This window comes from Myotis lucifugus, unplaced genomic scaffold, assembly GCF_000147115.1.
Source record: "Myotis lucifugus unplaced genomic scaffold, Myoluc2.0 scaffold_294, whole genome shotgun sequence".
Taxonomy (NCBI): Eukaryota; Metazoa; Chordata; class Mammalia; order Chiroptera; family Vespertilionidae; genus Myotis; species Myotis lucifugus.
In genome coordinates, this window is record NW_005871342.1 from 297,285 (window position 1) to 310,891 (window position 13,607).

A 13,607-nucleotide genomic window follows, 5' to 3' on the forward strand; every position below is an offset into this window, starting at 1 on the left:
ATGGTATTTTATGAATACAACCTGGAAACACAGGAGAAAGGGAAAGGCTTGGAAAACTAGGGAAATACCATTCATTATATTATTGAGTCATTGAGTTTGAGGGTCGATGGGCTCTCTATGTAAAGTGTAACAAGTCCTGAACTCTAGGTTTTGGGTTCAGGAAAGAAATCAGGTCTAAGGAGCCTAGGAATGGAAGTAGGCAGAGGATCAGGAGAAAGTATTGAAGGCAGAGGAGAGAAAGTCAAGAGGAGAGGATAATCAACAGAGTTAAAGGTGAAAAGATGAAGCAGAGAAGCTACTGAATTGGTGGTTATGTGGTTTTTAGTGATCTTAAAGATCAGCTTCATTGGCATGAAAACCAGATTACAGTAGGTTGGGCAGTGAGTGAAGAGTGAGTGTAAAGATTTGTAGAGAGGGGAAAGCGAGAAATGGGGTGACAAATGTTTAGGATGGGAGAGACACTTCACTTGAACGTCTTTATAGCACAAGGAAGGAGATGGAATCAATGGGAAGGTCGATTAAGGAGACAGGTACTAAGGACACAATTGATGTTGCAAGGTTCTGGAGGAATGGAGTCAAAAGCACACATGAAATGCCCTAACCAGTTTGGCTCAGTAGATAGAGCGTTGGCCTGTGGACTGAAGGGTCCCAGGTTCGATTCCGGTTAAGGGCATGTACCTTGGTTGTGGGCACATCCCCCGTAGGGGGTGTGCAGGAGGCAGCTGATCAATGTTTCTAACTCTCTATCCCTCTCCCTTCCTCTCTGTAAAAAATCAATTTTATATATATATATATTCTTTATATATATATATATATATATATATATATATATATATATATATATTTATATTTTGAAAAGCACACATGAGTGATTCAGCCTTGGAAAACAGTCTTCCTTTGAAACGTGAGAAAGAAAAAGATTTAGAAGAAAGCTCTAGAGAGTGAAGTTGAGGGCATTTATACCAGTGACTTTTCCCAATTAAGTGGGATGCAGTCTAACGAAAGCAAAGAAACATATGACTGCATCTGGAGGCTTTAAGGAAGATGGCAAAATTTAGAAATGGGGAGATGGAGTGACTAGAAACAAGCAATAACTTACCAAGCTTTGCAACCATAGATGAGCTGTGGTTTTTTTTTTTAAAAGGCTATTTAAATGGAGCCAATTATTATAGTTTTTACAGGGAGCTTGAGGATAGAGTTGGAAAAAATAAATGAATGAATGATTAGACTGACCCAAAATTGGGCCTTCACAAGGCAGAATATCAAGCTGGGAGAAACGGGATATTTGTAAGAGTTAGTTGAAGTGATGGGCAGTCTCAAGTCCCGGTCGTGTAAGAAGGTAAGAGACGAGGTGGTGCCTGATTTATTTAGAGGACAGATTGTGCAGAAGGTGGAAAAAGCTTGGTGAGAGGTATTGAAGGATACAGAGCAAGGGTCAGAGAGAGGAGGTTGTGCTACGAATACAGTAAGTGGTAAAGTGAAGTGAAGCTCACTCTGAAGAAAATCATACAGCAAATTTCAGAAGGTAAAAGCCCAAGCCAGTTGGATACGGTGACATAAAGAGATCTGGCTTTAACATGGCATCATCAAATGTCCACCGTGGTGTGGTGATAGAACATGTAAATAGCACTGGGAGCCTTTCATAGGCCTGTGGCAGCAGTAGATTCTAAAGACAAGACATGAGTGAAGGCGAGACTGAAAGTGAAAGGGGAGGGCACGGGTGTGGACATCCTCCAGCAGCCGACCTATCACTGTTATTCTAGTTACCATTTCAACTCATTTTGTCCTTTATGCTCTTCCCTGCTATCATGTTTTTAAATCAAAGGAATCATGCTGATTTCTACAGAAAAGTTTGGTATGTGGCATACCGATTCTCTGTAAACTACAGCTTTGAATGTAGCCGACCCATTGACAAAGCCATTGCTTTATTTTGCCATTAGAGGGTATTCCTGCCCAAATAGAAGTTGAGTCTGATTTTTAACCTAAGTGATGTGGGGAGTCAAATGTGCTTTCCTTTGAGGTAAGCTTGAAATTATTAAAGTGACTTCTGGAATCACTGTTTAATGTTGTTAATTTGGTCATTTTAGTCTTTAGTTTCTTAATTTACCTTAGTATGGCATTATTTTAATTCACTTCCAAAACTTCCAACTTAGAAAATGGTCAAGAACAGATTTGAATCCGATTCAATCCTAGCTTGTTAGACTAGTTAGATTTACAAGTCATTCTTCTAAATAATTCCCAAGGTTAGAAAAATTTTCTTTCTCCGTGTGTGTGTGTTGGGGGTGGGGGGCAAATTTCATTTTAAATATTATGTAATCATTTGGAAAGAGTATGATTCACTTTGGACTATTCAACCCAGTGGAATATGTACTTACGTTTTAAGTAACTAAGTTTCCAGACTGTAGATTGCCTAATTAAATAGGACATCTCGAATGGCTAACTATGCCCCTTCTCTCATATTTCACAACACTTGTTCTCTGCTACTATTCAAGACTCATCTTTTAATAACTTCAAAAATTTTGCTGTCTGCTATGTTATGTAATTCCCCCATTCTTAAACCCCAATGATGTTATCTAAAGATCATTTAAGTTCTGTTTTACCTTCCTAGAAATTTTCATTACACGACTCATGAGCTTTCTCCCTACCTTTTCCTTCTATTTTATCATCTTGAAGCTCTTTCAACATCCACACAAATTGCCCTTATAACATCTATGTTGTAGAGTTTCTTAACTGACCCAATTCCAATGTTTTTAATCTCTGTTTCCCCTAAGTTAACTATGGGATGGCCATATGTTGGAATCCACCATAAACTGGAACTATTTCAACTTTGAATTTTGAACTCTGATATTCCTCGTTCAGATCATAATTTCACTTTAGGCCACTAATCTCCCATTTATCCTTTTAGTAAATATTTATTGAGTGCCTATAATATACTGAACTTCAAGTACTCCTTTTAAGGGAGGACTAGATAAAAAAAGTCAATTCTGCTTTGTGTAAAGTACTCTAAATGCCTCCTTTCTTTATTTTCACCTCAAGTTCTTTACTACCCCCCACTGCATATTATTGTGTTACTTCCCTGATACTAACCTCATTTGCTTTCCTACCTCTAATGGGCCTCATGGTACATCATCTCAATTGCAGTTTAATCTGCATCTTCAATTCTGGCTTTTCTTTTTTAGTCTCTTTTACTATTTCCTCTGACTTTATTCATTATTATATTTTACAGTCAATATTTATTTACATTTATCTACATATTTATGCTTTTTCTTGTTCTCTATTCCATCTTGCTTTTGTTTGGGGCTTCCCCTTAATTAATTAATTAGTTAATGAATTAATTTCATGCAGGTCTGCTGGTGATTAATTCTCTGTTTTTGTTTGTTGATTTCTGACATCTTTATTTTATTTTCATTTTGGAAGGGTATTTTTGCTGGGCATACAATTACAGGTGAGCAGTTGTTTTCTCTTTGCACTTAAGATTTAAGGCTGGAGTCTATACCTGGTCTGCCCCTCCTCTTAGGGTGTTTTGAGAGCCTATGGTGTTTATAGGGGCTTCCCCCACTGCCAGGCACTAAACTACAATGATCCATATCCCCTCAGCATAGAGAAACTTCCAAAACTTCCACCTATAGGTAATTGTAAGGACTTTGGTTATTACTAAGTGTGAGATGGGAAGATGGGAGTTTGAGAAGAAAAGTGACATGCATAGTGGATTCGCTGTTTGCTGTGGTAAAACTATACGAGAGCAAAGAGGAACCTGGCAAGACCAGCTAAGAGGCTATTGCAGAAAAGCAGGTAAGAGACGAAGGTGGCATATAATTTCTTATTTGACTATTGAAATGACTTCCAAATGGCCTCAAACCTTGATCTGCTCAAACTGTTTCTTCCTTCGACGCCATAGTGATTTATTTCTAAAATTCATATCCAATGGCGTCACTTCTCAGAGTTTCCCCATTATATATCTTTAGGTAAAAATTCAAATTCCTTACCAATGAATAAAAGATCATATCCATGCTCTGATACCTGCCTCCCTTTACAGCATCCTCTCTTATTCTATCTAACTCTTTCTTTTAGCCAGCGTTACGTACTTGAAGGCTCAAATCTCACAGGTTATGCCTGGCCTGTGTGGCTCAGTGGTTGAGCATCCATCAGTCTATGAACCAGGAGGTCACAGTTGGATTCCCAGTCAGGGCACATGCCTGGGTTGCGGGCTCACTCCCCAGTAGAGGGCATGCAGGAGGCAGTCGATCAATGATTCTCTCTCATCATTGATGTGTCTATCTCTCTTTCCCTCTCCCTTCTTCTCTGAAATCAATAAAAATATATTCTAAAAAGTTATATTTAAAAAAATCTCACAGGTCATAAAACCTCATAGGCCCTCATGCCTTGGCCCATGTTTTCCTTCTTCTTGAATGATCTTTCTCATCAGCTTTCTTGCCTGATTGACTCTAACTCATCTTTAAAGATCCAGCTTAAGGATCAAGGATAAGAGAGACTTATCTTCTCTTGGAAGAGTTTCTGAGTCTTTTCCTTCCCCATTCCAAGATATAAATGAGTATTTTTGGTGGATTCAGTACAATTCAATAAACATTTATGGCATCTAGTCTCTGCCAAGAACAGTTTTAGGAGTTGGAGAATCACAGATGAGTAAGCTGAAGTTTTTGCCCTCGAAGACCTAGTTCCAGAAGAGAAGACACATAAATACTTAACGGTGTTACAGTGTGATAGTATAGCGGTTGACAAGTATGATCTTGGGAGGAGGGTGTGAGTGAAGGATCCTTAGAGGAAGAGAAATTCCTGTTGATTTTACAGAATAAATCAGAGTTTATCAAGCAGACGAGGTGCATGGGGTAGGGTCAATACAAGATATGCAAATCATGGAATGCCAAACAGCAAGCTGTAGGGAAATTAAGAAAAATTGATATTTGATAGCTAAGATTTGGAAACAACCTAAGTGCCCATCAGCAGATGAGTGGATTAAAAAACTATGGTACATCTACACAATGGAATATTATGCCGCTATAAAAAAAGAAGGAACTTTTACCATTTGCAACAGCATGGATAGAACTGGAGAGCATTATGCAAAGCAAAATAAGCCAGTCGGAGAAAGATAAATATCACATGATCTCATTCATATGTGGGATATAATGATCAACATAATTTGATGAACAAAAATAGATCCAGAGAAAAATGGCAGGGGAGGTGGGTGGGTGGGGGGGTTAGAGAGCAACCAAAGGACTTGTATGCATGCATATTAGCATAACCTATGGACACAGACACTGGGGTGGTGGGGGCTTGCCCAGGGTGGGAATGGCTGGGGGCGGAGTCAATCGGGAAAAAAGGAGACATATGTAGAACTTTAGACAATAAGAAAAAGAAGAAATGAAAAAAAGAAAAATTGATACTTGAGTATAAAATTTAAAAGGTATGTAATGGGAAGTGAGCTTGAAAAGATTGGACAGATAATCATTGAAGATCTTATTTCAATATATACCTCCACTGTGGTACTTGTCATACTGAAAACCACTGGTTTTCATCTCCATGTCACCATCAGTGGGCTCCTTCAGGGCAGGCATTAGGTCTTATTTATTAATCTTTGCATACATACACCTACCCAAGTGTCTAAAATGTGGTGGATACTCATAAATGCTTATGTTATTAATGTAGATCCTTTAAAACATTGAAAACATTATTTTACATAAGGGTATTATTTGGTACATATCTATCATCTATCTATCATCTATCTATCATATCTATCTATCTATCTATCTATCCATCTCTCTATCTATCATCTATCTATCTCTCTAACTAACTCCTGGGTTAAGTCTGGACATTATCAGCTCTAAAGTCTAAGTATAAAAATAAAATTGAAATAAAATACAATTAATTAAAGATTCTGAGTAAAACTAAATTTAAATCTGATATATAGGGCACAACATATTCAGTGTGTAACATTTAAAAAATAAAATGTTATTAAAGTGCTTCTCAGATTTAAATAACTATTATTGAGAGACAAGACAAATGAATGGAATGAACTAGACATACAGCTTTCCCTAGAGCAGCGGTTCTCAATCTGTGGGTCGTGAACAATGAAAATACATCCTGCATATCAGATATTTACATTACAATTCATAACAGTAGCAAAATTACAGTTATGAAGTAGCAACTAAAATAATTTTATGGTTGGGGGTCACCACAACATGAGGAACTGTATTAAAGGGTCGCAGCATTAGGAAGGTTGAGAACCACTGACCTAGAGGCTGTGCATGTGCTGTGTATATCTTTCCATTCATGCCTATTTCCTCCTTCTTCTTTCTCTCTCATAGCACTGGACACGAGATGGAGACATTTTTACAGCAGAAAGTCTTAAGAACTCTGCAGCTCAGCTGGGTAGGGCAGGTAGTCGTCTGGGTCTCTAGACTAGAAGACTATCAGTCAACTTTTCAGCCCTAGTGTATTCTTGCCTCTTGCTTTCCAGCGGGCATTTCCAGCCACTTTGGAAAGTAGCACATACAGTTAGAACTGTCATGAATATAAGGAAAAAGGGAAACATATAACGTGAAAGCAATCATTATAATCCACAGTAGTAATCTGAGGAAAATTGCAATATCTAAATCACCTACTTTTGTGCAGGATGTCCTGGCTAACTGACTAATTACAAATGAAGAAATAGGAAGAGAAAATTAAAAAAACAACAACGGTCTTTTGAATAAACACACTGCTTTGTCTCAAGTAGTTTTGCACATCTTTTTTTTTAAAACCACTCGAGCTTGTTTGTCTTTTCTTACCTTTAAAAAAATGTCTTTGCCGCAGAACCTGCTAATTATTATGGTTTCTCCCAACATCCACTCCTTTCTTCCCCTCCTCCTTTAGTTGCTTTTTGCCACATATGTTGCTCCTTCGGCCACTCTTGACATTGGACTCCAGCAGCAAAAGAAAAAAGAAATTTATATGAAAATTCAGCCACCTTTTGAAGACCTTTTTGACACAGCAGAAGAATATATTCTCCTCCTCCTACTCGAGCCCTGGACAAGGATGGTACAATTAGACCAACATGCCTACAAACAGGTATGGCGACACTGCTACATTGTGTGTGAACCAGTCGGGCTTATTGTAAAACTGATGATAAGCCGCATGGTTAACCCACACGAAAAAAAACAAAACAAAACTGGAAAAGGTCTCCGTTGGGCCAGGGATTCAGAATTTTCCTGTCGTCTCCTAACAAAACACTGACATCGGTGTCGTTTTTAGCTCTGTGCACAAATGTGTCAGCAGAGATAACTCTGACTTTGGTTTCCTGTGACCCAACAAAATGTGCCACGGTAATATACTGGCTTTGTCCCTTCTTGCCGTGTTCAGCGGCAGTCTTAATTTTGATTAATGGACAAAGCTCGTTCAATTTTATGCTGGATGAGTTACAGTAAATATTATACCCATGGAGAACATAAACATTTCACATGTATTGTGGAAAGCACATTCTCTGGCTTCGGCGCTATTGTCAAGCGCACCCAGATGTTCATCAGGTCAGGCTGCTTGATTGGATAAAAGTTTCAACACATCTTTCTTCATCCCCAAAGAGGTCATGTTAACCCTTCGTGCTGGAATATTTTCACTCTTTTTATTGACGGGTGGAGGAAATTTCTTTAAATATTTATTTTGAGTCACAAATTAGAACCATTCATGGGTATTTTTTATATTAAGTTAATGCATGTGCCCTGTACATGTGGTCATTTCAGGTGGGGCTCTGGTATCTCTGTGTTGCTATTCTTTGTTCATTTGTTTTCCACAACTTCTTAGTCATGTCTTCCACCAGAAAGGATAGCTTAGGTAATTAAAATAAAATCAATACCGAAACACCTTGGATAGAGTTATCTTATTGAATTGAAACAATCCTTATGGCCTACTAAATTCAGTAACCAAAATAATTAAAATTTTATTTCTGATTTTCTCTTTCTTCTGAAAACTTAGCATTGCAACCTTCCTTCTACAGAAACACATAGATTACACTACGAAAATTAGGCTATCGTATGAAATTTTAAAATGTCTCTCTAGTTGTCATTTTAAATATAATATAGGGTGTAGGGGGAAATGGACCTGAGATATGGTCCTGAGATGATAAAGACTTAGAATTATAACTAAATTCCCTAAACCAGCGGTTCTCAACCTGTGGGTCGCGACCATCGGAAAACTCATATAGCATATCAGATATTTACATTACAATTCATAACAGTAGCAAAATTACCGTTATGAAGTAGCAACGAAAATAATTTTATGGTTGGGGGTCACCACAACATGAGGAACTGTATTAAAGGGTAGCGGCATTAGGAAGGTTGAGAACCACTGCCTAAACCAAAAGGTTTTGGCATTGGTAATGATGTGCCACGCCAGCACAGCCAGGGGTGAACATGAGGAGGGGCGGGGAAGGATCAAAGAAGACAGACAAGAGAATACAGCTGGGGCTCGGTGGATCTCTTGTGCCTGGATGAGGACACAGAGAGACCCAGCCTGCAAGCCGAAGCTTTATTTTATAGACAGAGCACACAGAGCAAAACAAGGGAAGTGGTCAACATGTTTACAATGTTCTTGTGAGTTTCACCTTGTTTTGGCAGCACTTTCTGCACCTCCCACAACCCATTAGCTACCTAGGAAGGAACTAGGGAGGACTAGAAGGTTAAGTTTACTTATGCCAGGAGGGCTCTGCCCTCCAAGCTGGGACTTGTTTGTGGCCCTGCCACAGGTCAGTCCGAGGCTTAACCTTATAGCTGCTTCCTATCGTAATGATTCTTATAAAAATGCATGGGACAAATAATACATTCTTTTTAATAAGAGGAAAAATAAATCTCTCTTAATTCTAGACACACCCTTAAATTCAGACTAGAGATGTCTCTAAAAGTCCAGCTGACTGGATTATGTAGACTCTTTCCCAAAAAGGATAACCAAGGGGACTCCCAAAACTAGCTGTGAAATACACAACATTCTCAGTCCGCCAAACTGATTTTTCCCTGTGACAGAGAATGGAGAGTGGTCTTGTTCTCGTGACTATATTAAATAGTGCAATACACATTCTGAATGCTGAGACTACTAAGGAGTTTAATCGGATGATTAACGCTCTCCTCTTGCTACACCAATAAAACCTGTGCTCACAGACTGATAACAGTGGAGTTGGGTCATTTCGTGTTCTATGGATTATGTGGTGCCTAACGCTAGTAGTGCCTGCCTTCGTGACTGTTATCCTGTTATAATGAATACAAGCTGGAAATCTGACCCAAAATGTTTCCATTATTTGTTAGTTCACAAGGGGTGTCCAGAAAGGAGGAAGATTTTTGTTGGCACTCTATCAGCGATTTTCAATCTTTTTCATCTCATGGCATACATAAACTAGTTATTTAAATTCTGCAGCACACCAAAAAATATATTATTTTGCCGTTCTGACAAAAAAAGGTATTATTTTGATTGATTTATAAAAGAAAAAGTAATAATAACAATTACTGATTCTTCTAGCTCCAAAGTGATTTTCAAAAAATCAGGTGCCTATATTTGTATACAAGGATTTCTGATACCAAGAATTTACCAATGAGATACAACATTCTTATGCAACATGATCAATGACGTGCAAGTCTATCATGACTTGTATATTTATGGTTCAAGACAGGGCATTCATGCCTAAAGGCTATTGCTGTGTTGGCTGTTATCATATTTTTATTTGACAATCTAAGGGAAAAGAGGTCAGTGCTCCTGAATAAATAGTCAGGTATTGCATGTTTTAAAAATTCTTGCAGCCCCTGGTTGAAAATCACTGCACTATATCATTACCTAGAAATGAATGTAATTTTTAAAATACATTTTAATTTTTTTCAGAGAGGAAGGGAGAGGGAGAGAGAGCAACATCATTAATGAGAGAGAATCATTGGTCGGCTGCTTCTGCATGCCCCCTACTGGGGACCGAGCCCTGGCATGTGCCCTGACCGGGAATAAAACTGTGACCTCCTGGTTCATAGGTCGATGCTCAATCACTGAGCCACACCAGCCAAGCAAAATGCTTGTATTTTTTATAGTATGCATTCAAAGCCTGACTTTGCTGTAGCTGCTTTTTTTTACATTATGTTGGTCTTCCTGCTTTTGCCTCCAAACTAATTTACTTTATTGGCAAATGTATTGGTCTTTAGCCCACTTTTCCTGGCAAATTGTGCATTCTTTCCCCACTTTTTCATAATGCACATACTATTGATGTTACACGTTTTATTATTATTTTATTAGGTGAAGTTGGTGGAAGAAACTCGACAGCTAGACTCTGTCAACTTCAGAAAGCTACAGGCTTTGTATAAAGAGACAGTTTTCAAGAAAGCTGAGGTAAGACAACTCTCTAAAAAAACCAAACTTTTATCCTGAAGAGGATTGCCACCACATATATTGGTGGGGGTGGGGATGGGAATAGATTATCATATATTTATAAGATAGGGAATAGGCAGTTTCATTTTTCTGCTGCTGCTTTGCCAAGGATGCTACAATTTGATAGGTGGCACATTTTATTGACACATTTAACGACAAAGTCAGAAAAACAAAGCAGATAAGGTAGCACAGGTTGCCAAGCTCCTTAGCTAAGAGCCTTCTAGCCACATTATATTCCTTTGAATGTTATTGGTTATTTTCTGTATGGCAGCACCTCTATTTGTTGTCAAGTCACAAAAGAGTTAAATTGAGTTTTCCAAACAGAAAAGAGGCTATTGTATGCCATCAGCAGGCAAAACAATTTCTTAAAATATGGAAAGAATTTGGGGAGTTCAATTTAAAAGACTATAGGATTGCCTAGGATATGCTCTGATTGGTAGGTTAGCTTGCTGCTGGGGTCCGGCCAATTGGGACTGAGCGAGAAGAGCCGGACACGCCCTGGAGCCCTCCCACGATCCCTCCCTGACTGGCCAACCTCCTGCGTCCCTCCCCAGCCCTGATCATGCACCACTGGGGTTCCTTAGCCTGGCCTGCACCCTCTTGCAATCCAGGCTGAGGGACCGCCTCCTCCTCCCCCCCCCCCCCCGCAAGTGCACAAATTTCACGCACTGGGCCTCTAGTATTACATAAAATGTAAGAAACAATAACACTGGTGTTGTATGATCTTATTTATATAAAATTGCATATGTATTTCTACATGTGTACATATATACAAAGAGATAATCCGGAAAGATGTTCACCAAAATATTAAAGATAGCTCTGAGTGAGCATGGAACAGAGGGAAGGCAGGGGTAGGGGTTGGAGGAGGAAAGATTAACCGGGGAACTTATATACATATATACATAGCCCATGGACACAGACATTAGTTTGGTGAGGGCCTGGGGGAGGGGATGCAGGGCGGAGGGGGTTAATGTGAAAAAAAAGAGGCCTTCTGTAACACTGTCAGCCATGAAAATAAAATATAGCCCTGAGTGGTAAGGTTTCAGGTGATTTTTACTTTCTTCTTTTGTACCTATTTGAAATTTTTATTTTTTTACAATAAAGTTTTACAAAAAACAATAAAGTTATTTTTTAAAATGTAACCTTCATGATGGTTGCCTCATTAACACAGAAGTTCTCTATTTGAGACACTACTAATTAATACCTTGGAAAGGATACATAAAAATCCACAAAGATAGCATTTTGTAAAATTGTATTTTAAACTTTATGAACTAAAATTTATAATGCTCCCCATGATTATTCTTCCTATGAAAATGGATTTTGAAAATATTGGCAGTTTATATCATGGTCTGGTGCTTTTCAAAAACATATAGGGAGATGAATTAATCATACAATGAATTACAGAAAGAATAGGGCTTGTAAACTGTCTGCAAAACATCAGAGGTTTTAAAAATACCCCCTAATTAACTTTTATATGAAGGAGATTATATTTTAAGGATGTAATCTTTATTAGAAAAGCATCTTACATTACTGTGTAGCTTTTGAAATTAAGTTATAGATAAAAGAATGTTTTATGGTCATGATATATTGTTAAGAAAAGGAACCAAGTTATAAAACCATACATAGTTGTATAGTCCTGCCCTCATTTTTAATAAACTACATGTATGGAGACAAAAAGAAATCTAGAAGGGTATATATAAAAAAGCTAATGGTGGTTATCTCTGAATGGTAGTATTATGTATGCTTTTTGTTTTCTTTTTATTATAAAAGACATTACTCCTGTAGTAACAAAAATAATAAAATTAATATTTTATAAGCAAGTATATAATAACTGTTTACTAAATGTTCATGAAAAGAAGGGAATGGAATATAAAGGAACAGAAGAGAAAGCTAAGCATTTGATGTAAGTTAGAACCAAATTTTAGATTCTAGATTCTTTGGCCTGTTAAGTGGCATTGGCCTAACAGTTAATTTTTATTTCAGTTTATTTAAATTTGAAAAATAATTTGTTGTGCTTAAAAGATTTTTATGAAAAGTATTATTTTACTAGGATGCTACTAGTGAAATTGGAACTGGTATTCCCCCACATCCTGCTACCACTAAATCAATAGAAAACTGGAATATTGTCCCTGCAGAATATAAGAATTTTAATTTTAATACTCTCCTTAACAACAAACTGGAGTTTGAACATTTCCGTCAGTTTCTTGAGGCTTATTCTGCAAGGTAAGGAACATAATCATTGTAAATTATATTACTCTCTTAAAATATTCTTTTCTAAGCTACTTATTTTTTTAAGCTGTATGGGTAACTTTTTGTTGGGGCATGCAGTTTAAAAATAGCAGCCTCTAAAATCTTATGTAAGTGGTTAAATAATATTTGTTGATACTTTTAGCATTGGCTAAATTAAAACACCAGCATGGTTTATTTATTTATATATGTTTTTGTTATCCTTACCTGAGGATATTTTTCCCATTGGTTTTTAGAAAGAGTAGAAGGGAGTGAGGAGAGAGGAAGAGGGGGAGAGAGAGAGAAACATCAATGTGAAAGAGACACATCGATTGGTTGCCTCCCGCACACGCCCTAACGGGGCGGGGATCAAACCTGCAATTCAGTATGTGTCCTTGACCGGAAATTGAACCCACCACCCTTTGGTGCTCAGGCCAGTGCTCTATCCACTGGGCCACATTGGCCAGGGCAATACCAGTGTGTTTTATCCAGTCCCTTTTCTGCTGTTTCTTTTGCATTTGTCTAGACAGGTGCTTCAATTACTATTTCATTATCATCATCATTATTATTATTAATATTATTATTATTAATATTATTGATTTCAGAGAGGAAGGGAGAAAGAGAAAGAGAAAGAGATAGAAACATCAACGATGAGAGAAATTCATTGATCGGCTGCCTCCTGCACTCTCCCTACCAGGGATCAAGCCTGCAACCAGGGCATGTGCCCTGACTGGGAATCAAACTGTGACCTCGTGGTTCATAGGTTGATGCTCAACACTGGTTGGGCTTCAATTACTCTTTCTGAGAAGTGTCTCTTTTGTATTTCACTAAGCTATTGAAATTAATGTAATATTTTATAACTTTTTTTAGCTGACACGTAAATAAAATGTAGTTTTGCACAGAATCTTAGGACCTTATAAAATATTTATCTAATATAAAGTGTTCATATTTTTTCTAATAATTTTCTCACAAGTTAGTAGAGATTGATTGGACAT

The 13,607-nt window shown here is 37.7% G+C and overlaps 1 protein-coding gene across 1 annotated transcript in view; it reads left to right on the forward strand.

Moving 5' to 3' along the window:
• RGS22 (regulator of G protein signaling 22) overlaps positions 1–13,607 on the forward strand; it is a 90,223-nt gene that overhangs the window by 52,851 nt on the left and 23,765 nt on the right. The window contains 3 exon segments of the mRNA XM_023763620.1: positions 6,871–7,065; positions 10,255–10,347; positions 12,437–12,609. Coding sequence (XP_023619388.1) covers positions 6,871–7,065; positions 10,255–10,347; positions 12,437–12,609 — 461 coding nt within the window.